The sequence below is a fragment of the Actinia tenebrosa genome, unplaced genomic scaffold (genome assembly GCF_029948245.1).
Source record: "Actinia tenebrosa isolate PJP-AT-01 unplaced genomic scaffold, QUT_ActTen_1.0 PGA_scaffold3__52_contigs__length_22856419, whole genome shotgun sequence".
NCBI lineage: Eukaryota > Metazoa > Cnidaria > Anthozoa > Actiniaria > Actiniidae > Actinia > Actinia tenebrosa.
The window spans coordinates 12,905,278-12,932,631 of record NW_028292580.1 but is presented as its reverse complement, the minus strand read 5'-3'; the positions used below and the strand labels follow the sequence as shown (position 1 = coordinate 12,932,631).

General features: G+C 42.2%; 2 protein-coding genes across 2 annotated transcripts; both read left to right on the top strand.

The window, feature by feature from the left end:
• The first annotated feature begins 145 nt into the window (after positions 1-145).
• LOC116286343 (INO80 complex subunit C) lies at positions 146-2,650 on the top strand. Its single transcript, XM_089035482.1, has 5 exons — positions 146-244; positions 362-487; positions 1,400-1,499; positions 1,602-1,669; positions 1,951-2,650. The coding sequence occupies exons 1-5, from the start codon at positions 152-154 to the stop codon at positions 2,074-2,076; spliced, it is 513 nt and encodes a 170-aa protein (XP_088891608.1). The 5' UTR covers positions 146-151; the 3' UTR covers positions 2,077-2,650.
• A 443-nt stretch (positions 2,651-3,093) lies between these two features.
• Positions 3,094-27,354, top strand: LOC116286342 (uncharacterized). The gene is made up of 6 exons (XM_089035480.1): positions 3,094-4,162; positions 4,728-5,013; positions 5,947-6,107; positions 6,945-7,194; positions 25,008-25,081; positions 27,063-27,354. Exons 1-6 carry the CDS (start codon positions 3,623-3,625, stop codon positions 27,279-27,281), a joined length of 1,530 nt encoding a protein of 509 aa, XP_088891606.1. The 5' UTR covers positions 3,094-3,622; the 3' UTR covers positions 27,282-27,354.

The window sequence follows — 27,354 nt, the reverse complement described above, 5'->3', positions numbered from 1 at the left end:
TTGTGGGTTTTTTCGTTTTTACTTTGCAATTATTTGTCTAATTTTGTTGTTGTTGTTGTTGTTGTTGTTGTTATTTTTGTTTGTTTTGGTCTCCTGTATGATCCCTATCATGTGTTGGGTTGGCTGTGGTTAAGTTGAAAGAAAATTCAAGATGGCATCTGGACGAAGTAGAAAGGCGAGCAAGCGTTCTGCGAGTCCTTCTGGGTCTTCGCCTTTCGCAAGTAAAAAGAAAAGACCTCTCACTGTAAGTTCAATATCCATAAAATCTAAAAACACCAATATATATGGGAATACATTAAAAAGGAATCTAAATTTTATCTTTAACATTTTTCATTATTCTTGCCGGCCATCTTCTGTACAGCCTTTGATTGCCGATGAAGTTGATTCGCCTTCGAGTATCGAGAGTCCTGCTTCTTTTACTACGAATAACAGTGAATATACAATGGCAAATAATACGACAGTCGTCTTTAAAGATGCAAATTTCGAGGTAGGGAAGTCGTTTTTTTGTGGTTTATTTTTCCTTGTGTTTGATAAGCTTACATGTGGAAGAAAAGTTAGAGATGTGTTTTTGAAAGCAGCGGTACCATTTGCCATCAAATTAGGATATATGGGAATAAGAGCAACTATTTACCCCCCTTTCACCACATGGCATAAATCTTCCCCAAGTTACGGATCTAGAATTATTTCAAGGGGGGTGGCTATTACCCAGGGGGGGGTTACTCCCCTATATTCGCTATATGGGTACATGCCGTCAAACAGGGTATGGTTTTCAACGATTCTACTTTGGAACAGGGCATATAAAATCGCGCTCTCTCAGGGACAGGATACATGAAATCACACTCTCTCCTCTCTGGAACAGGGTATTCGTTTTTGCAATACCGCAACAGGTTATGATTTTCAGCGATCTTGCTCTGGAACAGGGTATGATTTTCAGCGATTTTACTCTGGAACAGGGTTAGGGTTCAGTGGGCTCAGTGGCACATCCCTACCCTAAACAGGCAAGAGTATTCCCAGGGGCTGTTACAACTTTATACCTAGAAAGCCAGTTCGATAGCTTATTCTTTTCATTTGATATTCCTCTTTATTTCTATTTTTAAAACTCCAAAGAGGGAATTGACCAATTCCCCCCCCCCCCCCCTTTCCCCCAGATCTTTTATTGCAGCCCATACTTCAATGTCTTCAAAGGGTTGTCACAATACAGTATTATAGCTTTGCATTTGGATAAGTGTGTTACTGTGCATGGGGGATTAGTGTGTAACTGTGTAGGGGGGTGAGGTGGACAGTGAGAAGAGTTGGTTTTAGAAACATGATCATGATTAAAAGAGTGAATCATGGTGGTTCTATTGATAAACATATAAATAAACCTTCACTTGGTATATTCTCTGTCCTCCATATATAGCACTCTGGTGCAAATAACACAAAAAGAAAAGGATGGAAAAACTTAAAGCAGATACTAACTATTGAGAGAGGGTTACCATGGAAACAAGATGATCCAACATGTAAGTCAACCTTAAACTTTATTTACTATTGCACTTTAACTAATAGTTATTACCTTTAGTTAGTTTTTTATATATTTAATGACTGTATTTTTTGTGTTTTAGATGGTAGTATTGATGCTCCACCATCTTTTAAACCAGCTAAAAAATATGCAGATTTATCAGGATTTCCAGTAAGTTGATTGTATATTTTGATCTGTGAGTTAGCTGTGCCCTGACTTAGATCAGCCCAGAGGTTGTTTCAGGGTTGGGTCTGTGAGTTAGCCATACCCTGACTTAGATCAGACCAGAGGTTGTTTCAGGGTTCAATCTGTGAGTTAGCCATGCCCTGACTTAGATCAACCCATTTGTTTCAAGGCTCTTTGAAATTGAGATTTTTTATATGTATGGTGATTCTCTATGCTCAAATGACAATTTGAATATTATAAACTGTATGTTTTTATTATTATTACAGGCAAAATACGAAGACCCTAGAACAGGTATACGATATTGCAGTGCAAGAGAGTTCTCAACAATACGCAATCTACCATCAGACATCGTTACAGGTTACTTAGCTTTAAGAAAAGCAGCTCCATTATGACCTTAGATCTCTAGATACCTTAGGGAGCATTTATTTTATATAAGGAGGTGGTAGCAATAGTGCAAGCACCTCTTACCTCTGGGGTATCCTGGACTCCCCATCACATGTGAGTAGTGTTTGTTAGATCTTTCCCTTGATTCAACTGTTTTTCTCTGGGTTTGCACCCCTCCACAAAACCTTACATGGTAAATTCCAGTTCAATCTGAAAATTTGAAGGTTTTGAAGGTTTGATGAATATCGAGCAAGAGAAATCAATTGCAGGGATTTTCCATCACTTTTTCACACAGCCAAAAATGGAGGGTCAAAAAGATTTTTCATTTCATTCAAATTTTTTTTACCAAAGAAGACCCAAAGAACAATATTTGGGGTCACAAATTTATTTATTCCTTTATAGAGGTGGATGGTAGTTGATTTTTGTATGTCTATTGATTGTCCATATAGATTACTTTGACCCTCCCCTCCCCCTGGAAAAATATACTCTGCATTAACTGCTGTACTCACAAACAGCATGTATAAAACTAGCATGAACTGTGTTGGTACAAAAATAATGTATAAATTAAAGAAATATATTGTACATATATGTTTAATGCTGTAGAGGAAAAAGATCAGTTAAAACTAATGTTTTGCACCTAGCACCATACACCTTTCATGAAAGGCTCAAAGTCAAAATATTCTTAATTCCTCAAAGACTTTACTATTGGTCTAAAACTTACCAATTTATACATCAAGTGATGCATTATAGCATGATACAGTAATTGAAAATATTGTCCCAAAACTTGCTCAAATCAAAACTAAAATTTGAACAGAAGATGATAAGTTTAGAGTCTAACTAGTGCAAAAATTCATTTTTTAAATTTATTTTCATTCAGTTTGAAATCAGCTGTTGGAATGAAGTGTATTTGAAGTAAAAATAAGGCAGCTAGAATAACTGATTTTTTTTTTTTTTTTTTTTTTCCATTCTTATTGTTTTTAATTTTTTAATTTTTACTTTTCATTTCATTATTATTATTTTTTATTTTTTTATTTTTTGATTGCTAAAAATTCATCATCAAAAGGAGATGTTTTAAGGAATTTAAGATACCTCGTATTTTGCGAGTTTAGGGGAAATGTTTGGTAAATTAGATTTTAGTTTGTTTCGGAAAGATTTTTTGTTTGTTTTTAAGTTACTATCCTGTGTTTACGAGAGAGAAATAAATGGTCTGTTTTACACATCAAAGATTTTCATAGTACTTTGACGGACTACTTCAACAACCATGAATGGCAAAATTCATAAACAATTTAAAAGTGTCAAGACAACAGTGTCGATTACTTTTAATCAATTAACCAATGGAAATCATTCCGAAGCAACGCCGTTAATTAATCCCATCAGTGCATGTTAATTGTCTATAAACAAACAGTTCAATTCAACACAGACTATGAAGTAATCACCAACATTTATTACGGTTTTCAAAGTTCCACAGTAGTATTCTTAAGGTTTTTTTTCATTGAAGAGATAAGATTGAATGAGTTTTAGAGGATAGTATTTCTCTAGAGGATAAGACATCGAATGGAGTTGTCTTCAGTTTTGAGTAGCAACCAAGAACTAGAGCAAACAAAGGCTTACGAACTTTTTGAGAAGGACGCCTTGGGTCGTATTTTGACTGAAGTATTCGAGGACAATGTAGAGTTGTTTGGAGTCCCTGAGCGATGCACCTCGAGGAACTTTGAATTATTTTCGGTTTTTATCAAGAAGAATCGAAATCAGTTTTCCTACGTTGGACACTTGGGGAAAGATGGCGGGGTATTGCGTGACAAGAACATGACTATTGGAGCGATTTTACGACCTCATTTACATCGCAGCATAAAACAAAATGTTGATCAATACCTAACTGAGTTAAAACATCCATTTACCCAACGAGTAACTGAGTTTACGTCACGAAAATTAGCACAAAGACCCGAGGGAAAGTGCTTCAGTTGGTTAGACATGGGACAGGCTCAACTATTTTACGTGGATGCGGTCAAACTGTCTGCAAAACTTGAACAGTGTACTATAAACATTACACGACCTTGCCTAGAAGGTGCAGGGTATTTGTACATCGTACACAAGGTTAGTAACTCGAATGTTTGTTAAGGTGCTCGTTAGTTCTCTCTTCTCTGCTTGAGTGTTTTTCTCCAGGTTCTCGTGGTTTACTTCATACGCAAAAACCTTTTTTTAAATTCTAACTGGATTGTCATTTAGTGGAAGAAGAGACTCTGTGACAATGCCATTGCTAAATCTGTTTTTATTTTTTATATTAATTTTAATGAATAATATTAATTTGTATTAATATTATTAAAGAATACTGAAAATTGAGAAGAGTTAGGTTGTTGTGTTGTTAGGTTGTTGGGTTGTTTGCGTAGCAACTCACTTGACCTGAATGTGCCACACATTGATGTACATTTAGCATTCATCTGTGACTGAAATTCATGGTTTTAGAGCAGATTTGGAAACGACGTGCCGTGCTGTTCCGTGACTAACGTTCCCAAGGATTCTTATTGGAGGATGTCGTCAACGGTACCGTGCCGTGTGGCGTGCCATTTCGCCGAGTTTAAAAAAGCTAATTCACAGTCCAACCTTCATTGACTTGGATTGCTTCCTCAATATTCTTTCTCTTGCTTGTATCATCATCTAGAATTGTCAATCAGAAAAACTCCATTATTACAGTTCCGTGCTGTATAAATGCAGTTCATGGCACGGCAAAGACACAACAGCCATTGAGAACCAGATAAAAAATGCTACTAAGTCGAGCATGAGTGGACCTTGCGTCTTCCTCGATGGCAATGCTCCAAGAGCATTCAGCTTCTGTAAGGTCCCTGTATCCAAGGATGGAATCCTTGGAGCTCCTGATTTCGACGTCAAGTTAGTGACAACGAATCCTTTTGAACAAAGCAAGGACGAGTTTTTGTTCTTTGCAGAAGGTAAGGCTGAGATCTAAAATGTAAGAGTTTATTCAGTACTAGTAGCCTTCATCACAACCGGCCTTTTTCTCGGTTAAGACTTACGTGCTAGGAGCATCAAGGGCGTAGTCAGGGGGGTGGCAAAGGGGCCAGGGCCAATCTGGGTCTGTGACCCAGCGTATTCGTAGTTTGAAAGGCCACTGCCAGAAGCGTCCATCTCCGATACGCCATTCTCACAACAGGTGGTGATAGTGATGGTAAAGATGATGTAAAGATGTCGAATAAAAAAATGTAATATATGATTAAGATAAGGATTGTGCCTGATTGTGGTGGTTAGCAATTAAAATTGTGATAGAATAGAATAGAATAGAATACCTTTATTTAAACACGATAAAATTTAAAGCTAAAAGCTTGTGGGGTCGTGCATAAAATAAATTAAATAAATAAAATATAATATAAGTATGAATCTGTAAAAATAGCTAGTTAACTTAGATAACTTTAAATATCTTATATATAATTCTCACACACATTCACATATACAAACTGCGCAAGCTATTAGACCCGCCAGGGGCAGAAAACACAGACAAATGCGGTGAACACCGTGTCAATAGGCATTCACCTCATCTGAACAGCACCCGCCACCCATAGCGAGTCCAACAGCCCGCGCAGTTACATTCACTGTGATGATGATGGTTGTAGTGGTGGTGATAGCATAAGTGGTGGTGGCAGGTGGTGTTGGTGATGCTGGTGCATGTTGGTGATGGTGGTGTTGGTGATGAATGTTGGGTTGTAATGAATGATGGGATGAAGAAAGTGGTGATGGTGACAATATCGGTAAAGTTGTTGGGCGTGGTGATGGTAATGGCACTGTTTTTGTTCATGAAACATCATCATAACAAAAATTATACCCACGATGTTGATTTTGGTATTATTAAATTCAATTTCCTTTGGCAGAACTTGATTTTGAGTTCACCTCCTGGCTGATATCCAGATTAAAGGGAATGAGAACAAAGGAAATATGGCAGCCAGCGATAAAACAACTCTTCACGTCTCTCCACAACGAGGAACGGTGCACAGCTTTGAGATTCCTCCTCGGAGTCGTTCGGAAATTCCAGGTAAAATATGAGACCATTTTTTCTGCCTCGTATATATTTCTTTCCCTTTCTTTGTGTTTCTGTGACGTCGATATGATCGCCATATTTCATAAGTCACCGTAGATTTTCAACAATTTTTGATGTCAGGAAATGAATAAAAAGATAACTTTTCCTTATTGTTAACTTTCACACAGTTTTCTATTCATTCGGACGGGTTTGGACGACCTTGCAAGGAGTGTGCAGGCGGATGGGGGTCTTTTTAGCCAAACTGATTTGCTGTTATGAGTTTCCTAATGCTTTGACGTGACTTTAATGCAATAAATGTGTTGCCCCTTTAAAAAAACTGGAAACTGCATTTTCGAGAGCTTCGGTTTCAAAGTTGGGGAGAGGGAGGGGGTGGGGGGCACTCCACGAAGCCACCAAATTGCCTCCCGCCCCTCCCTCCCCTCTCTACTCAAAACTATGCTCCGTGATCCTTGTGCTTTCAACCCAAGGAAGAAAATCGAACCACTTCAATAGGTTCTTTGCAGTTAACGGTCACGTATCTGTACTGGAGAGCAACATTTTTTATTATTTTAAATTGGTAATTCTTTTTAGCTACTTGTAAAGAACTGGATGAAACGATGTGTGACCAGTGTGGTACAAAGTGGAGTTTTATCACGATCTCTCGAAACAGGTTGTAGAAAGTGTGTTTGCTCTCCAGAAAATTTCACCTATGGGAATCAAAATGTTCATTCATTTGCTCTCAGTGAATTAATCAGCACGTGATTACTGAACTGCAAAGGGCCTATTCATTTCGGAAATGATTTTTTTCTTTTTGTTCTAATTCAGTGATGTTCCCTCCCTTTATTTCTACAGACAGAAGAAGAACAAGTGGTCCAAATGGTTGATTTATCCTTCGTCATTACAAAAATTCCCGAGTGTCTACAGCCCTATCCCTCAATCCTGTCCAGGGTCCTCAGGGGAGCTGGGATTGTCTTGACAGAACCGTCTGCCGCTCAGGATTCAGACGACGAGGACTGTCCTGAACCCCAGATTGTCTTCAGACCAGCAAATTGTCAAGAAAACTTAAAGATCATGGAGTATCTTTTAACTTTACTCGTGAAAGGTATACGTAGGATATGTGAAAGCTGCCGTGTATGTTTGTGTGCGCTTGTATGATGGTAGGGATGGTGAGGTAGAAGATAGAACTATAATTGTGGTGTGCTTTGTGGATAAAACTCTTTATAGTATGCGTATGATATATAAAAGGTGTCGTGTGTGTTTGTGGGATGATAGCAGCAGTAAGGGGGACTCGCGGTCAATGTCAAAGATTTACGGGTTTTACAGGCGGTTTAAGGAAGGCGCCGGCAGCGGGAATAACCCGTGTCCCATTGTATGTTGCGCGAATGTTAGGAATATTTGTCTTATATGTGCATGAATGTAAAAAGTTCGCCAATGACTTCTGTATAATTTGCCTAAGATCCAAAGTTAACATACCCAAGCCCAAGGGTTTCTGGTGTTGTGGTAAGAAAATGCAAATAGAAGACGACACGTCAGCACAGTGTTACGAGTGTGGTAAGAATATTCGTAATGCCGTACCAAATGCTACCAGAGAGCAGTATTACGCCAATGGAGGTCGTAAGAAAACACCTTATAAGAGAATAAAATACTTTAGGGACTGGATGAGTCATATCCAAGGTTATCGACCGGTATATTTAAACAACGAAGTAAGGAAGAAAATCATAGACCATTTAGAAGAGCCAACCCCGCAAAGTCTACGGAAAACGCTGAAAAAATTAAAACTAGGGAAATATTACAAAGCTATTCCCTATCTTTTGTCTGAAATTACCGGTAAGTCTATTCCCGAGGTTTCTGATATGACAAAAGCCGAGTGGATGTTTTGTCGGCTGGATAAGGATATTCCACGTAATCTACGAAATATTTTACGAAATTGACCCCAACCACCCCCTGTTAGGATGGATTCCGAGAAGATAGTGAATCTTATGGCATAAGATGAGCGAATAGCATAAATCTTATGGCATAAGATGAGCGAATAGCATAAATCTTATGGCATAAGATGAGCGAATAGCATAAATCTTATGCCATAAGATGAGTAATTAGCATAAATCTTATGGCATAAGATTACGCGTAATTTCCAGACTGACGTTCAATATGTAAATAGAATCCTGTCTCGCTTTTTTCAAAGCAAATATTTACTGAGCGAGCTTTCTTTGAAGCTCTTCTTTTGCCTCCTGGTAGATCTTTTTGCGAGATTCCTCGGAAAGATCTTTTACGACTGTTTTTTTATTCCTTATGTCCGTCTTTAGTTTCTCGTATTTGTCTTCTTCGGCTAAGATAAGCGAGAATTCTACGTCGTCTATCTTTCTGTCACGCAAAGCCTTTGAGACAAGGTCGGTAATAGTATTTACTTTAGCCCTAGACAGAGCTATTGTCGTGTCATGCTTGGATATTTTCGTGGATAGCTTTTTCATAATACCCGTAGCAACAGCAGAAATAATACCACAGGTTGCCCCAACGCCGGCCAAAGGAACTCCAACAATTATTCCCGGCCCAGTAAGCGAAGTAGCAACGCCGGAGCCCGTTAACACAACAGATATGGATCCTGAAGTTATCGCAATCTTATGTAGCGTACTCCGGGCTCTGACGTATTTCTTCCTAACTTTTTCGTAGTGTTTTGTCTGCCCTTCCAAGTAAGCCAGGATTAAGTTCGCTTTATTGAGCCTGAAGTTTTCGGCGTTTAGTTCGTTAGGTGTAGTATAGGGAACATCTGGGTACAACTTAGGTGCTGAAGGTATAACATCCATTATATATACTAATGTACGACGCTTTTGGGAATGATATTGAGGAGCAGCCACATCACGATAATCGAGATTACTGGAATTGGAGAGCATTTAGGAAGATGTTTCCGCATGCAGACCCTAGTAAGTTCGAAAGAAGGCCCGATGGTATTTACTATAACGGCTCCAGAATGTACAGTAATGAGGATTTGAAACCTACGCTGGTTAATCAGATAGACGATCAACTGAAGAATTCTGGTTATGTTGAACATAAGCCCGTGCAAGGTTGGTCAAAGGAATTATTGCTTGGTACCAGTACTTATCCGATACCCGTGGTTTCATTTGATGAACACCCAAGTTTGGATTTGACATTGAACATGCGGATCTCTAACAACCATTCCTTTCCGTTAAAGGTGCGAGATATCTTCAAAAACGTGCCCATTAATCATACCACCGCAAAAGAAGCCCACGAATGGTTAAGCGCTCCTAACATGCGTTATTGGCCGCAGCAGCTGAACTTTGCGGTTTGGTGTGCCACTAGCGGCTGTGGGGTAAGCGCAAACTTGATGAAGAATTCGATATTTATGTTTCACTTTCACTTCACGGTTAGAAGAATACTGCATGAGATGGGTGTTATTGCGCTGCCGGGAGATGCCACGTTTTATCCAAGAGATAACAAATACAGCGTGCCGGCTTATGATAGACTTTGTAAGGAGTTTGGTGTTGTAGGGAAGGATTTCCGATGCACTACGGGCGCTAACAATGGTTTGGGACATATTTGGGCTTATTGGGGGATTGGTGGGCACGAGCTAAGCAACAGGGAAGTTCATGCGCTGCAGTTGCGATGGGACACGGGATATCACAAAGAAACTCACGACAGTAGCACCTTCTTTGAACCAAATGCCAAAACCACTAAGGAAGTCAGAGACGGACCTCTGTTCAAAGACGAGGGTGGTAAGTATGGTGGAGCTAATCCACTGATTATCAAAATTACCAACGACGAGCAAACAAAGCAATATCTTAATTTCATACCCCCAGAAGGTAAAGGACTAACCAAAGCCGGCCTTGCCCGTTTGAACCGCAGCATAGAAGCTTACGTGTATTCCATCCTTGGAGCTCAGGTAAACACCCGATCGAGTATAGTGGGGAATACCGGCGCCGCAGAAGAGACGCGAGCCGAAGCCTTGATCTTATTCGAAAGTTCGATTTTGGAGGGTGATATTAGCAAGGGCGTACAGCGTTACCAACTAGCTATACAAAATTCTAAGGCCCGACTGGACTATGCCGTAGCCCCGGGTTGTTGGTTAATGCCCAGTAATTTATCTATAAATACTGGCTCTGTAGTAGGATACAACAACAAACTTCAACGAGCTACTAAGGATATGAAGTTTGGGGTGAATGACGTGAACTCTGACACTCTTAGAAGGCACTTTGTTGAACAGCCTAAAAAAGTGCACCATGCGCAACCACCTAAGAAAGTGCAGCTAACAAAAGAAGTATACCGAGCGCCTAAAAAAGAAGAGGAATATGACCATAACTTATTAAAAGCCGGCCTAGCAGTCGCGGGTGTTGGTCTGAGTTATTATATATGGCGATGAACAACCCCTACGTAGCTGGAGTAGATTGTGTTTATACGACTTACGCAGGCGAGAAAAAATACACCCAGGCATCTTGGGTTGATGTCACGGGGATGTCTGTGAATTTGAATTACTCAGGAAAGAAATTGATCCTTTGTAGTATTTGCATTGGCACGAGTAGTCACGCCAACGTGGGCTTTAGGTTCCTGGATGACAATGGCATACTGCAGCCTATGAGAAATAAGACAAACAACAGGGAGCCTACGCATTTCTCCGTAGAGCCCAGCCCCAGCAGCGCTGAAAATCTTTCCCTTTGTGCTTTTCACATGGTCGCCGATTGCCATGGGAAGGTAAAGCTGCAAATACGCGTAGATGACAGCGGGACGGCTACCGTGAATAGCATAGCAGATCAAAGAGATAGAGATTACAATCACGCAACCATTGGCACTCTTGCGGTGCTTAGTCTTTAAATATATGGACAACCCACACGTTAGGGAAGATTGGTTTCTTTATGACTTAAATGAGAGGACGTACGAAGGTGATAATTGGTACGACACCGGGTTATGGGTAAGGGTGGGAGGTCTGGGGTTAGTAATGTGTACTATTAGTGTCAATACGGGGTATGGGTGCCACCTTGGTCTTAGGATCTTAGATGAAACCAACACCCCATTACCGCCTTACAGGACAAAGAGTAATACTAGACATTCAGTTCACTTCTCAGTGCAACCCCCTCCAGCAAGTGGAGAAGATTTGACGCCAGTAACGTTTTACATAATAGCCAATTGTCAATATGCAAAGCTTCAAGTTAGGCCCAGTCATGGTGATCTTGGTAAGCCTGGAATAGCACGAATAAATGGTCAGGGCACCTATAACAAAGATGCTGCTTGGTGTCATAAGCCCATTTGCACCATGAGTGTGCTGCCCTTGATACCAAATTATCAAGGCGGCGCGAATACTATCTTTACTTATCCCCAGTCGAGGACGCCTCGGGCGCCCGACGACGATAAGCCACCAGTAATACACAAGGATAAGATTAACCCTTCATCTTCTTCAGGAGTACCACTCCAATAGCGACGACCAAGATCCAAATGTTATTCCCCACAAACTTTAGCAGTTCTCCGCCGGCCCTAAGTGCCAAGGAAACAACCGAACCCAGCAGCCCAGGAAGACCGGCTGCCATCTTTTTTCCCAAGTCCGTTAGTCCACTGCCTAATTTTTTAACGCCCGCGCCCGTAGCCTTAAGCGCGGATAGGATAACTCCTACTACGGTGCTAATAGCGACCGCAAATGCCAGTGGAACGCCATACTTCAAAAGGGTTCTTTTTACCTTTTCCTTGGTGGTAAGCCCCAGCTCCTTTTCCAGGTTGTCCTTTTGCGCCTGTAATTCCGCAACTCTCTCCTGAAGGGTTTCTACTTCCTTTTGGGCAGACTCCCTTTCCTCTTCGGGGCGAGTCTGGTCAGCAATTATTTCCTGCTGCCGCTCTATTTGCCCCTCCAGGTCTTCGATAGCCTGATCTCTTTGCCGGATTTGCTCCTCTTTAGTGTTGATTTCGGCAACCAACTGCCGCCGTTCCTCCAAAGAGCCGGCTATGGTGGTACGTAAGTTCTTAGCTTCTTCCTTGCTCATGTCCAGGTCTTGCAGGGCGAGCTCGAAGGCTTTTTGGGCTTGGTTCCTATCGCGCAGGGCTTTGTCTGTTTGTTCTCTCATTTCTATCATTCTTTGGTTTTTGTCGTCAAGTTCTCTTTTTTGAGCATCGAGGAGTAGTCGGTTTTGTCTCATGTAATCTGCCTCCCTTTCCTCCATCGCTTCCTTTAGTTCTTCGACTTCCCTTATCGCCTCAGGACCTTTTCGTTGCCGCTGCATTATGGCCTTAACTCTTTCGACGGCTTCGTCAATATTCTCACTATTTTCTCTCATTCTTTCGGGTAAGTTGGGTTCTCCTAAGGCCTTCCTAAGGGTTCGAGGAATATTTTTATCTGCGTAATATTTACCATTTATGTCCCTGATGACATATGGATGAGCATTAGACCTATTTAACCTTGCTACTACGACTTCCCTGCCCCATTCGTTATCCGCGTCAAACATTACTTGGACTTTGTTTGGGTCCCAGTTTGGGAATTCTTCCTTGATCCTATCAAAGTCGTCCGGGGTTTCTTCCATGGATTCGTCCATTTGTTCCTGAACCCTACTAAGCCATGCAGCGCCGGGGGCTTCGGGGATGTTGCCGTCCGGACCAAAGCTGGTTTCCGCGGTTTTGCTCCTAGGAGGTTTCATCATCGTCTTACTACCAAAGTCGATGTTGTCGAGCTTTATGTATTCTGGTATGGGTTTGCCTGGGTTCTTAGTGCGGTATTTGTCTAGGAAAGCCATCCAGCCGGCGCGGGCTCTTTTTCCAAACCGACGCACCATGTTACCTCGGAATTCCGTGGGGTCGTTGGTTTTAGGTAGTAAAGACTCGTATTCATCGTCGTTAATGTCGACTTGACCTTCTTCGGTAAGGGGGTCAAAATCCGTTCCTTCTCCTTCCATTATATATGATAAGCTCAAAGTTAAATCCCAACGTATTACCTAAGCAGGTTGGCGGACTGAAGGCAGAACGCACCTTTCACCGAGTCACATTCACGCCATCCAGCGCAAAGCCAGGAGAAACCTTGTACGTAGGCGTGCCCCGCCTAACGGATAACCTAGTCCTAGTTCCTGGCACCTTGGCGTTAAGGTTCGACCTAGCGGTGCAGTCAAGCCCCACAGACGAAAGGATTATCGTTAACAACGTGGGTCGCAACATTGTTTCTAAGATGCGCGTAAAGTTCGCCGGGGAATCCTTGCTGGACTTAAATAGGTACGATCTGTATACCACGTACAAAGACTTATGGTTAACAGCATTTGACCGCGCGCAAAGGATAGAACAAGGAATTGGTAGTGTCATTCTACGTAAGGTCCGCACACCTACGAAAACGCAACCTACTGACGGCAGTGGGGAAACCGCAGTAGCAGACGCAAAGCGAATAAAGACCGCCTATGGTAGCAAGTATGTCATACCACTGGACTTTGAAGTAATCACGAATCACGGCGCGTATTACCCAAGACAGTTATCCGAGCTACAGTTTGAAGTAACTTTAGCAGATGCTAATAACATCATTGGTGGGCTAACCACTGCACTTACCACAACAACCCCATACTCTATCACTAACTTAGAGCTGCAGTATGAGACCGTGTACAGCGAAGAGCTGGCCCGTAGCGCCGGTATGGAATATAGTGCCGGAAAGGCATTCCTTTACGACCACGTAGTAATGTACAAGACGTTTAGCTTCTTGGATAAGACGGATGAGGTTATCAACCAAAGTATTAACCTCCCCCGAAGAAGTCTCACGGGGCTGATGTTGGTGTTTGCCAAACCCTACGAGGCCGGTAAGCGCGACTCCGAGGCCTTTCACAACCCCAACATTACTAACGTGGGGGTCAACATAAACGGCGTTCCAAACAAGGTTTACTCCCAGGGGATAAAGCCCGCAGACGTGTACAGAGAGGCCATGCGCAAGTTTGGCGACCAAATTAGCCCCGAGGAATTCTTTAAGGATAAGTATGCGCTGTGGATCGACATGCGCACCATTAACGACGAAGACCTGCATGGTCAGGGTTTACGTCTAGTAAATACGCAGGATGGCATAACATTGGAGATCAAGCGCACCAAGAACGCCAGTGCAGGTGACAGCGACAAGATAAACTGCTACGTCTTCGTCGTGTCTGACGCGCAGTTAAGCGTGGAAATGAATCAGCTAAAGAGCGTTGCCTATTAAAATATTCCTTACGTATAATATGCTTCGCGTATTTCAAAACAACGAAACCAAACTGCAATGCATAGTGCAAGGCGACAAGCCTTACTTTAAAGCAAAGGAGGTGGCGTCTGCGTTAGGATACGAAAACACCAAAAAAGCTATTAGTGACCACGTCTCTGAAAAACATAAGAAAAGGCTGAGTGAGTTAAGGGTAACGAATCGCATCCCTTCTACTATTCACCCACATTCCGTGTTCATATCCGAACCTGGGTTTTATCAATTAATATGTAGTTCAAAGATGCCAAAGGCAGAAGCATTTCAGGATTGGGTATTCGAAGAGGTCCTACCCGCGCTGCGTAAGGACGGTCGATATGCAATAGAAAAGCGGTTTGACGGTCCAAACAAGTTGGTATTCAAAATAGAAAATGAGTTTGACCTGCATAAAAAGGTAGTGGACTACATCCGCAGGTTTTACCCCCAAATGCTTGTGACCCCTGGTCTAGGCGAACTGCAGGATTCGGACGGCAAACGTATAAAGTGTTGGCAGAAAGGATATCAACGGGGGCAACCCGACCTGCTCATCTTGAATGCGCACACCCATTACCGTGGATTCTGCATCGAGCTGAAGACTCCAAAAGGCAACGGGGTATTATCCGAGGATCAGCGACTACTCTTACAGAGGTATGAAGAAAACGGTTATAAGGTAATGATTAGCAGCGACTACGACGTCATTTGCAGGGAGATCACGGAGTATGCACAAGGAATTCGCCTGCCATGTAGGTGGTGCTGCAAGCGCTTTAAAAGCGCGCAGACTCTGGCAACGCATTTGAGAATATTCCATAGGTATAATGGATAAGGATAAATTTAACGAGTTAAAGTTCATACAAACGCACTGGAGGGATTTGGCGGTGGGGGAAATCTACGAGATAAAGAATTACGTGGTCTTTGAAGACTTGGACCGCCTGCGTTTGGTCTTAAAGAATAAAAAAAAGAACATACACCCTTTGGGCGCCCGATAGGATAAGGTACGCCATCGAAGGGCAGGACGTTACCCATGTCATGAGTCATGGTAAAAAAGATGGTAAATGGGTATTCGACGTAGTCAAGTATGAGCCTGAGAGTCCTCTGCATAGCTAAGCTTCGTTCCTCAGCTTACTAGCGCGTCTGCTAAAGTCCGCTGCGCTTTAGGATCCGCGGGGCACCAATGCCCCACAAAGGATTCTTCGGGGAATACCTTGCCGCAATGAAGGCAGGTGTATTTTTTCTCCTCACGAATTGCGGGGGTTTCAGGGATTATGCAGTCGCTTGGTAGTTCGCATGTAATACAGTCCATATATTGAAAGGGCGATTAGGAATCCTCCAAAGAATGCGGCTGCGTAGGCTAGCATATACCTTTAAAAGGGGTCCTTATTTTTATTGTTGTTTTGTTAAATGTTGATCCCTAACAAACAACAAGAAAAATAAGATCAGGATTTGAGACTCTTTGCACAAACCCTGCTTTACTATTAAAGGCCCCAAGAAATGCTATTGCGTATCATATATTTCAAAGAGTGTCTCAGAATGTTGACAATAAGGTTAAATCTTTGTTAAGACACCCCAGAAACTATTTCAAAGAGTGTCTCAGAATGTTGACAATAAGGTTAAATCTTTGTTAAGACAGTTGAAGATATGTTCCTCTTCTCTAACACAACCACAACGATCGCACTCCTGCCTCCAATACTCCCTTTTAGTCCACGGAACGCCTTCGGCGCGTTCAAAAGAGGGGAAAGTACGGACTATCTTCTTATGGTAATCTATGCGATTCCTTAAGTAATCCTGTTTATGCGGGCAGCGACACATCAAATCCGCACATTGGTAGCAATCCACGCCTTCCAAGTCGTAAGCGCGGGAGAGAAATCGATAATTCACTTCATGCGTTCTCCGGTGCGTCTGTAAACGTTGACGACTACTAAGTATCTTATTACAGAAACTACACTGTCTGGTTCGATTACAGACGCCCCTTTTCAGATGCTGCTGCATTTCAAAGGGGTTGTGGAATTCCTTATTACAGTCCTTACAAAGCCCACAAATGCGTTTATCCTGATGTTGTTGCATCTTTTGAACGGTGCTGAATTCCTTACCGCAATCCTTACAAGCGCGGCTAAGGGGTTTCTTTGTACAAACGCCGCGACGAACGTGGTATTGAAGTCTTTGTTTGGTGCTGAACACCTTTTTACACATCAAACAGTCCATATATACTTAACAGTATCTTGGCCTCCATTTAACATCCTTAACAAAGATTTAACCTTATTGTCAACATTCTGAGACACTCTTTGAAATAGTTTCCAGGCATCCTTAACAAAGATTTAACCTTATTGTCAACATTCTAAGACACTTTTTAAATAGTTTCCAGGCATCCTTAACAAAGATTTAACCTTATTGTCAACATTCTAAGACACATTTTAAATAGTTTCCAGGCATCCTTAACAAAGATTTAACCTTATTGTCAACATTCTGAGGCATTTTTTGGAATAGCTTATGGGCGACTTAACAAAGATTTAACCTTATTGTTAACATTCTAAGACACTTTTTAAATAGTTTCCAGGCATCCTTAACAAAGATTTAACCTTATTGTTAACATTCTACGGGGGATATCGCATGAAGTCCTTAACGGACTCCTTAGCCCACGTTGCCATCGTTATCAGCGCGCCAAACCGTTCTGCACGCTTCAGACCGCACATTTCATCGTACAACTCCTGCACGCGCTCTTTTAACCGGTCTATCTCCTCCCTTTGCATTTCTATGGTGTCTCTTTTATCTTTTGCGTCGGCGACAATTCTTTGCACTGCTTCCACCGGTGTGTAGGCACCTTCCATATATATCAGGGAACAAGTTCCCTTCGAAAGAAGGGATATAAATGAACCCAAATCACATGCCCTGTAACGCTCTGATAGTAGGGCCCACCGGCTGCGGAAAGACCCAGTTCGTGGTAGAGCAGCTATTAGGACCCTTTAGATACCGCTTCGACTACATCGTGCTATTATGCCCCACCTACGTGAATAACCGCACCTGGACGGGCATAGGAGTGAAAGACGACGACTTCTTCGTAGATATCTTAGACCCTAACGAGTTATCCAGCCATTTGAAGTTCTGGCATAAGCAATTCCCTAAAGATACACAGACTTTACTCATATTGGATGACATTGCCTGTGGGGACGACGTAAAAAGGCGCACTTCCGAGCTTGTTAAACTCGCCTTCAGCGGTAGGCATGACAATATCAGCGTTTGGTTGCTTTCCCAGCAGCTTACCAGTGTCTCTAAACCCTTCAGGGAAAACATAGGCTCTCTCGTAGTATTTTATACTCCAAGTAAGTCTGACCTGGAAACCATCTTAAGCGACTACGGCGGTGAGATATCCAAGGAACAGTTGCATGAATACATGCGGCATTTAAAAATGCACCAACATTCCAAAATGATCTTCTCTTTGAGGTTTCCCTACACGGTTGGAATCTATGATTCCTAATGTATATGGACATTGAGCAGCTCTTAGATGAAGTCCCCGCGCAGTTAGACGAAAGTAACCTTAAGGAACAACTCAACATCCTTGTGTCTTCTGGGAAGTGTAAAGAAATGATAGGCAAGGAACTTACCCATGAGCAGGTTAATAAGTTGTCAGAAGAGGAAGTTAAAAAGTTCCATAAGAGGTACGAGGCTGCCCTTGCAAGTAAGACCACGGACGCCGTAGCAGACTCCGCTATCCGACTTGCGACTAAATTACTTGGACTTGCGCTGCCCATAGACGACGTGGAGCAACTGCGGAAGGACATAAGCGAGGACTATGTCATCGCCCAAGAACTTAAAATAACCTGCGGGTGGTTGTCTTTGAAGTGCGGTAAGTTAATGGCAGTCGCCTCTGCGGCACTTCACGTAGCTCAGCACGTCGACTTGAAGGAACTTACGACATCTTGGAAAGACTTCAAGAAGGACAGAGAAGTTGAAAAGGTCTTCCAGGCAGCACTTGCTGAGGTACCTGATCAAGTCGCCTCGAGTACTTCTTAAGTACTTACCCAAGTCATCCTCAAGTACCTAGTTAAGTCATCCTTAAGTACTTGGTCAGGTAGCGCCCAAGTCATTTCCAAGTCGTCCTTAAGTCATTCCCAAGTACTTACCCAGGTCATCTTAAGTTACCTGTCAAGTCCTTCAAGTCCTTAGATATAAATGAGTGAAGCTGAATCGAAGGCGGAGGAAACCCCTCAAGTAGAGGAGCGACGAATCACCAAGGCTAAATCTCCAGGCAGAGTTGCTGCCGGTAAGAAGCTCGCAGAGATGAACAGGAAAAACAAAGCCAAAAAAGAAGAAAAGGTGGAGGAAAGAGAAGAGGAATCCTTTATTAATCCTGGGTACGTCATCGGCGCGTTAGGAGTTGCTATAGCAGCAGGCAGCCTTTACTTACAATGGCGGGCAACGAAAAAGGTAGAACCACCAACATATCACGCGCCCGTGCACGCACCTGTGGAGCCGGCTGTTAGAAAAAGTAAGATCCCCGAAATGGAGTAGATTTATCACCACGTGCCGTGGCGACCTAGATTTTCCTTCTCGCTTTGTAATATAATGTCAACCGCGTTATTGAAAACTGTTGAAGAAGCAGCTATCATTACTTCCATCGTTGCGGGTATTGGTTGGGTGGGTAAGAAAGTGCTCAAAGAAGACTTTACTGAAGACCCAAGCAAGAGCTTCGCTAACTTTGCTAAGATGACCGCTGCCGTAGGCGGGGCTATCATGGTAAAGGATTACCTACGGAAGGAAAAGTACCTCCCTACGACGTAATCTAGAAGCAAACTGTGACTTTCTAACATATAAATGGCTAGCGTGGTCGCAGGTGGAGTTATTGCAGCTTTTAGCATTCACTGGAGCTAATTATGGTGGTCAATATTTGGATAGATTAGTCAGAGGCGACAAAAGCGGAGATTTGGCCGCTGAGAGGAAGAGACACGACTTAGCGCTGGAGAAATATCAAAGGGACGTGGCAGCTTGGAATGAAAAAAGACAAGCTTACAGGGATTGGTTGGACAAGAATTACCAAGACAAAATGCAGGCAGACAAGAACTTCGAAAACACAGACTACGCCTTTAAGCTCTATGCGCAAGCACACCCCGCGGCATCGACGGGGTTAAGAAAGCCTCAGTTTAAGAATTACTACCAGCCTTCTAAGAAACAAAAAGACAATGAATTGGTCTTTGTAGGAGTCGCAGGGCTGGCGGGAGGCGTAGCTTTGGCGTATCTGCTCTAACGAAGGAAACTGTGTTTCCTGAAATATATGATCGTCTTTTTGGAAAGCGACAAGAATGACTTTACCACTTACTTGAATCCTCCCATCAAAGCCCATAAGGTTCGGCTGGTTAGTTGTTCTTTGTACAATTCTTGGTATAATCTAGTCAATGGTATGGTCACCGTGCATAAGGGGTCTAACAATTACCAAGGCGTAATGCTGCCCGATGGACATTACACGCCAATCACCCTTGCTAAGGAGCTCGCCAAGCGCGGTTATACTCTCACCACGGGATTGCCGCACGAAATGACCTTCAAACATAATCTTCCTAACAATTTCTCGGTAACCCAAGGAAAAACTGATGCATTAGGATCTTTACTAGGTGTCTCAGGCAAGGAAATTATCAACACAGCCATACCTGTGAAATGGAAAGTCGCATCCTCTTACGAAGTCTATTGCGACTTGGTTCATAGTTACAACAATGGAGAAAAGTCTTCTCTTATGTCCAAGTTTCTGCCCAAAGGTAATCCATTTGACCCAGTAGAATACACTCCCATTTCTTTGAGCTATGACTTGTCTAATTTGGTAGAAAACATAAACATCACCATTAAAGTGGACGGAAAGACGGTGGATTTCAACGGGCGAAAGATCAATCTTGTCCTATCCTTCGTTTGAATCAAGCGAAGCGCGATTCTATTCATATAATGGGCCGCGTAGAGGACAAACTCAAAAGGATTTACTATGGGCCTGAGGGCTATTGGAGAGGAGCGTCGGCCATCAAGAAACTCGCGACCGCGGCCAGGGTATCAGAAGAAACGGCTAAGAACTGGTTGAAAAAACAAACCCTCTGGCAGGTTTATCTTCCCGTGCCTAAGTACATTCCCAGGCCCAGCTTCACCGTAAATACCCCCAATGAAGTTCATCAGGCGGATTTGCTTTTCTTACCGCACGACAAGGTGAGAAAAAAGACCTATAGGTACGCTTTGACCGTAGTCGATATCGCAAGCAGATATAAGGACGCCGAACCCATAACCAGCAAGGATTCTGGGGAAGTCGCAGAAGCCCTGAGTAGGATTTATAAGCGCGTTTTGAAATGGCTCAAGCTGCTGCAAGTGGATGCGGGGACAGAGTTCATGGGCGTGGTTACCAAGACCCTGAAAGACCACGACACTAAAATTAGAAGAGCCGAAGCTGAGTACCACAGGGGTCAGAGCATTGTTGAAAGATTCAATAAGACCCTGGCCGAGCGCCTCTTTGGGTACCAGTATTGGAAAGAGCTGGAAGATCCCTCCAAACGCAACAGGGAATGGACTCAGAGGCTCCCCCAGGTCGTCGCGGCTTTGAACAACGAGGCGGCCAGGGCTACGGGGATAAAACCCAAGGATGCCATAAAAAAGAAACACGTGGAACACAAGTCCTACGTCAGAAGTTCGAGGGCGGTCGGACTGAAGGAAAGAAAGCTCCCCCGCAACATAGTGGTCAGATACCTCTATCAGCCGGGGGAACTCGAAGGTGGCAGTAAGAGAGCCACGGATCCTAACTGGTCTTTGGAAACGTATGAGATCTCGAAGTCCGTCACCAAGGAAGGGCAACCCGTGTTGTATTACCTAAATGGCCCAAGTCGTGGATTTGTCAAGGAAGAACTGCTCATAGTCCCCAAAGACTCAGAGTAGTGCTAGCTGCCCTTCAAAGTAGCGCAGCACCACGCGCCCGATTGCACTCTAGGCATGTCCAGTCTTACGTTACCTCTGCAATGACCGCGTTTATTATTTATGCGATCCACGGAGAACTGCTGATCGTCATTTGGGTCAAACCTCCATAGTAGAGGTATGTTACATTTGGCACACCTTGCCCCTTTCTTATAGACGTCGTCCACGCATAGGTCGAACGTCATATTTTTTTCTTCGTCGTGCCGCTTGTAGCGAAGGAGTTTCTTGGCGATATTCTCTTTGGCTACGTCCTCTGGCGTCTTATCGTAACGCAGTTGCGGCCCCCAGCTTCTCTTCAACTGTTTGGCATATTCTACGCGGCTTACGGCGGTGTAGATAAGGTTGCTCCAACACAGCCGCTGGTCTATGATCCATAAGGTTTCTTTTATGGTAAGCCCTTGCGCGCTGTGGACTGTCATGCAATAGCCTAAGCGCCAATCTGGATGGGAGGTAATTCTTTCCACCTTTTCTATGGGTACCCAGGCTTTGTCATGCGTTACCGCGTTCTGCAGTTGGATGTCAGTACCAGGTACCCAGACGTCTCTTTTTTGCATGCGGGTGTCGTGGGGTTTGTAGCAAACAGGTACGAGATGCGTAGGGAAACGCTCTCGGTGTATATTTAGCAAATCCTTTTGTATGCGAGACTGTGCTGCGCGTTTGCTGCTCAGCACCAGATCCTTTGGATGCCAGGCGTATAGAAAGTCCTCGTAGGACTTCGCTCGTACACGTTTGCGCAGTGTTTTGCATTGGTCGGCGTCACTGAGGCCCCTTAATTCCGCTTTCAGGTTTCTTATTTGATCCTTGCTGCGGTAGTCGGTGTTAATTTCCTCCGCATGGTCTACGAAATCTTTCAGCCATTCGTGGGGCATCTCTCCGGCTATTGGAGGAGGCTGGCAGGGATCTCCGGCGAATATTACTTGACATTTCCCGCGAAGGAACTCTACGAATTCTTTGAGGATTTCTAAAGGTACGGTGCAAATCTCATCCCAAAATATCACCGGAGGTATGTCATGGATAGCTTCCGGCACCCACTTTTGGCCATTCCAACGAAAGAAGCTGTGGTACGTTTGAGCGTCGTGGCCCATTTCGCAGAGTTCTCTTTCCAAACGATGTGTTGGCGTTAGCACCTTTATCTTAGGAAAGAGTTCTAACACGCGCGTCGTCTTACCGCTACCTCCCGTACCGTAGAGGTAAGAGAAGCGTTGGTAGGAAATAGGGTCGGCAACTGAAGGTAGAGGCTCTTTGGTAGGCGTTACGGAACCCTGGGTGTGCTCGCCGTGATATTCTACGCGGCCTCTCCAAGCTTTGATCTCTTCGTCTTTGACGCGCCATTGGCCACTTTCCGCTAACTCGTCTTCTGTGTAGAATTCTTTCATCTTTTCTAAGACGTGCGGTTTCACGTACAAAGAATCCGTAGCTACGCGCGGAACGTCCTCTTTGTCAAACCGCAGTAACATCGCGAGAAGGTTAATGTGCGCATATGCAAGCATGCTGGCACGCAGATGATAATACTGCGGTCGATGGTCCTGGTAGTAACACAAAGCATTCCACTTACGTTCTCTCTGCTCGGCTTCTATGAAATAATCCCATTTCTCCACGGACACCATCGTTCCTTGGTCATGGGCACGTTTTATGAGGAAACTCAACTCACCTTCGTCTGTTATTAAGCGCCGTTGCATGTGTTTTTCTCCCTCCTTAGCGCCCTGGGTGAATTTACCTATGACAATTCGGGCCGTAGGGTTATGCTCTGGTAACCATTTGGTAAAGGCGCTGTGACAAAGTATGGCTTCATGCGCTGTGTATTTTAAAAGCTTGCGCTCTTCAAAGAACTTCAATAGGGGTATGGGTATCCATTCTTTCTCTTGTAGATGCTTCCCGTACCACGCGTAAATTATGGGATGTAAGTCTTTAGCCAACTTCCAAGACGTTAATCGTACGAATCCAGTTGCTGGGGCGTCGTAGTGACCGTCTAACGAAACGCGGAAGAATTGGGAGTCTGGATGTCCGTAACGGTCATAATATTCCTTACAATCCCCTAGACCTTTAAAACTTGCAGGGTAACAGTGTTTCATATCCAGAGACACGTACTCGTCTTCGTCGTACTCCATGTTCCAAAGACCACCGTGACCATGCTCTACACAGGCTTTGGCTATGTTTCCGAACTCTTTTGGGGTAGGTTTCCACCCATTCCTCTTCTTGGCCGCCAAGAAGTCCAAACTACGAGAGCTGAGGACCTCGTCTGAGAAGTCCTCACCAAGGGATTCACATGCACTTTGTATGCGCAGGTGTTCCATTTCCGGTCGGTATAAAGTACCATCTTGGGTCATAAACTGACTTCCCTCCGCGTCCATTAACCATATGGAATTCTCATGAACTAATTCTGTCAATGGTGACTTCTTATAGACCTTTGTCTCCTTCTTTTTAGGAAACCTTAACTCTCTCCATGCGTGTGCGTTGTGCTGATAAATGACTATAGGAGCACCTCTGCCTCCGTATTTGTGCGTTCCTGGGTAAATAAAGCCGTCGGTAATGTCTTTCACATGGATTCGCCTCTCCAGCGCCGTTTCTAACTTCTTGATGTTGTCTATCGACCCTCCGGTCCTATTAGTATCTTTTTCCCATTTCCTGATGGCTTCTCTTCTCTTTAAAGTCAGTTTACCGCCCCGAGAGGAGTCTTCAAAGAACTCTCTTACTAACTTCCCTACGCAATTACCGGGATGTCGCATCGGTTTCAACTTCTTAACGTCTGGCGTCTTTATCTTGTACGCACCGTAAATGACTACGGTAACAGGGTAAGCAACCTCGTAGAACAGCATGTCTATTCCTACCAATGCTCCCGGGCGTGTGTTTTCGTTTAAGACAAACAGGTCCTTCTTACCAGACGCCCTGATAGGATTGCGCCCCTTTTCTATCATCCACTCGCCGTCTAAATACTTTATGAACGTTAGCTCCAACCGGTAGTTACCTTCGGGTATTAAGTTAATTATTCTTTCAGCCCTTTCTTCTGTCATCGTCTCGTCCGTATCTCCCTCCATAAATGTTGTGAAGGCAAAGTCAGCATCCAGGCGATCCAAAACCTGAGTTCGCAGTCGGCGCACAGTTTTATTTCGAATGCTTGTGATGGTGTCCATCTATATGTAAAGGATATCTTAACCTCCGTTTGCGATATCTTTGATTCCCAACACAGCAGCAGTAAGGACTTGTCGCGCGGGTTATTCCCGCTGCCGGCGCCTTCCTTAAACCGCCTGTAAAACCCGTAAATCTTTGACATTGACCGCGAGTCCCCCTTACTGCTGCTGATGATAGAGATGGTGAGTTGGAAGAAAGAGCTATGATTGTCGTATGCTTTGTGGATAAAACTTTGAATAGTATTCGTATGATATGTAAGAGGTGTGTGCGTTTGTGTGTGCTTGTATGGTGATAGGGAGGATGGTGAGGTTGAAGATAGGGCTATCATTGTCGGGTCTCTTTGGGTTAAACTTTGAACATTATTCGTATGATATGTAAAGGTCGTACTTGAAGTATTTGTGTGCACTTGTATGGTGGTAGGGAGGGTGGTGAGGTAGAAGAAAGAAAGGGCTATTATTGTCGACCGTGAATCTTGTGGATAAACTTTAAGATAAAGATATGCGAATGATATATTTGACGTGAAGTCTGTGTTTGTGTGCGCTTGTATAGGTAGGGAGGTAGTTGTGTAGAACAAAGGGCTATCTATCATTGCTCTGTGCTTTGTGGATAACCCTTTCTTGTGATTAAATGTGAAAGCATGCCACACATAAAATAGGAACTGTTGGTACTGTTCGTTCTAACGTCGTTCTTCAATTTCATAGGAGTTTTGACAGACAGACAGTGTGAAACAGCGGCCAGTCTTTTACCGCATGAAGTCACTACTTTGCAGGAGCTGGTAAGAGTTATAGAGATTAATATCCGAAAAAATGTTTGGAAACATGAATAACGGAAATAAGAGGGATTGTAAGGGGGGATCATGGTGTCTGAATAGCAAGGGTTTTTCACTGGACACCCTTTTTTAAAGTGGTCTGTACATGTATATATAAAACCACTTGCGTGAAATAAAACCACCTCTTGTGATAATCGTAGCTAAACAACTACTTTAATTTAAAAGAACCACCTGCATTATATTAAATACTTATCGTACAGACTCTAATGATCATCCAATAATCTTCTCAAAGAGAGCTAAGTTATCGTGTTTCTATGAAGTTCTAGAAATTTCTGAAAATGCTTATTCAGTCTTTATCTTCTTGAAAGCTCTTAAAGGGCTTTCACTGTAAGCCAATTAAAATGCACTTATGTGCACACCATCCAATCACAATGCTAGAACTGATCTAAGCCATTCGAGTGTGAGTACCGACTTCTCCACTTTAATACAAAACCTTCTCTAGATTAATAATAATAATAATAATGATAATAATAATTTATTTTCTAATAATAATAATTTCAATGCTTAATATTTTAAGATAATGATAAACAAAAATAAAATGAAAAACTATAGGATTTAAAGTTCATAATCTCAATGCCATTATTATATATATGATATATTTATGGTAGAATTCAATTAACTATTAATAATAATAATAATAAAATATAATTTATAATAACGTTAATAAAGAGATTATGAATATAAAATAACAAATATATACAAATACAAATTACTTATTTATCGATAAAAACATATTTGTAAAATATAAAAAACAGTTAAATATAATAATAATATAATAATAATAATAATAATAATAATATTAATATTAAAATCTTTATTTTATAGAAATCATGTTGGGTCAATGATAAGCACAGAATTCTTGGAAACGCTTTTGAAACCTTGGAAGCCATTGAGAGACATGATATTTTACCTGCTCAATGAAATCTTCTCGAGGTGTCAATAAACATTACATTAACGAAATAATGTTCAATAGGCTTTTGAAGAGTTGTCAGTTTTCTAGGCGCCAAATCTTCTTCAGATGACAGCGAAAACACTATTAAGTCATAAAACAATGCGGATTAAAAAATTACACCCTGAGGATCAAAAGGGCCATTTTTCTAAAACTAGTTTCTGATATACAGGATTTCAAGCGACATGGATTCATTGCCATTTTAAGGACATGTGATGACAAACCTGTCATTCAACTCATTTTTCCATAAAAATTCTAATGAAAATTTAAAAAAGAAAAAAAGAAAAGAAAAGAAAAAGAAAAACCTTTATTACAACGTTAATATCCAACACTTAGAAATACATGTTTATAAACTTGTCATTACTATATCTATCTATGAGCCATTTCTATATCTATTAAAAGATGATGATAATTGTTTTTAAAAATTTTTAAATAAATATAAATAACTTTGAATAATAAGTTGGAAATTTAGAGACTAAAAAATGATGGTAAAAAGACAAATACTAAAGCCTAATACTATTACTATATTAAATTCTAATAAAATCTTTGTTTGTATATCAGCTAATACCACTATTTCTATATGTATTCACTTTCTCTCCAATGAGAGATAATCTTTGCATTTCTGTGCATGATTTTGACACAACTGCTTAGGCTACGTGGGTGGCGTCACGTGACTTCTACAATTTCACATTAGCCGAGGTGTTTTAATCGTGCTTTTCAGACCTGGAGAAAATTCGAGAAATAACGATAAATGGCTTTGAATCTAGCGATTTGATAAATGCGATCAGTTTATGACGGATATAAATCAAAGTAATATCGACAGCTGGAGATTTATCACGAAAAGATTGAGGAAAAGTAAATTTTTATTTTAAATTTTTTTAAATAAAGAGATTTAAGAGTACAGAGACGCGCTTAGAATTGCAGAATTTTTATTTCATTATTATTATTTTTTATTTCTTATTCTTATATTTTTTAAAGTTTTACACTCAGATGGGATGCATCTGTGCGCCATGGAAATCGTTAAATCCGAAAGAAGAGCCTTTGGTCACCCTGTGGAAAAAAGGAACGCAGACAAAGCTGTTTCTTGAGAGCCTGGGACTTGTTGAACAAATTGAAGGAGAACAAAAGGTTGTTCTTTGTCCAAGGGAATGTCAACTGTTGAATGTTCTGTCAGTCTTCTACAAGGATGTGGACTAGAAGTAAAGAAAATAAAGAATATGAATGTTATGAAGTGAATATATAAAATAATAAATGGTTATTTTTACTTTGA

What these genes read in the sequence shown, in the direction of transcription:
- LOC116286342 (XM_089035480.1), top strand. Translation starts at nt 3,623, where the DNA reads ATGGAGTTGTCTTCAGTTTTGAGTAGCAACCAAGAACTAGAGCAAACA. An exon ending in ATTTGTACATCGTACACAAG is followed by an intron (nt 4,163 to 4,727) that starts GTTAGTAACTCG and finishes ATCATCATCTAG; the next exon opens with AATTGTCAATCAGAAAAACT. An exon ending in TTTAACTTTACTCGTGAAAG is followed by an intron (nt 7,195 to 25,007) that starts GTATACGTAGGA and finishes TCAATTTCATAG; the next exon opens with GAGTTTTGACAGACAGACAG.
- LOC116286343 (XM_089035482.1), top strand. Translation starts at nt 152, where the DNA reads ATGGCATCTGGACGAAGTAGAAAGGCGAGCAAGCGTTCTGCGAGTCCT. An exon ending in TTAAAGATGCAAATTTCGAG is followed by an intron (nt 488 to 1,399) that starts GTAGGGAAGTCG and finishes CTCCATATATAG; the next exon opens with CACTCTGGTGCAAATAACAC. An exon ending in GAAACAAGATGATCCAACAT is followed by an intron (nt 1,500 to 1,601) that starts GTAAGTCAACCT and finishes TTTGTGTTTTAG; the next exon opens with ATGGTAGTATTGATGCTCCA.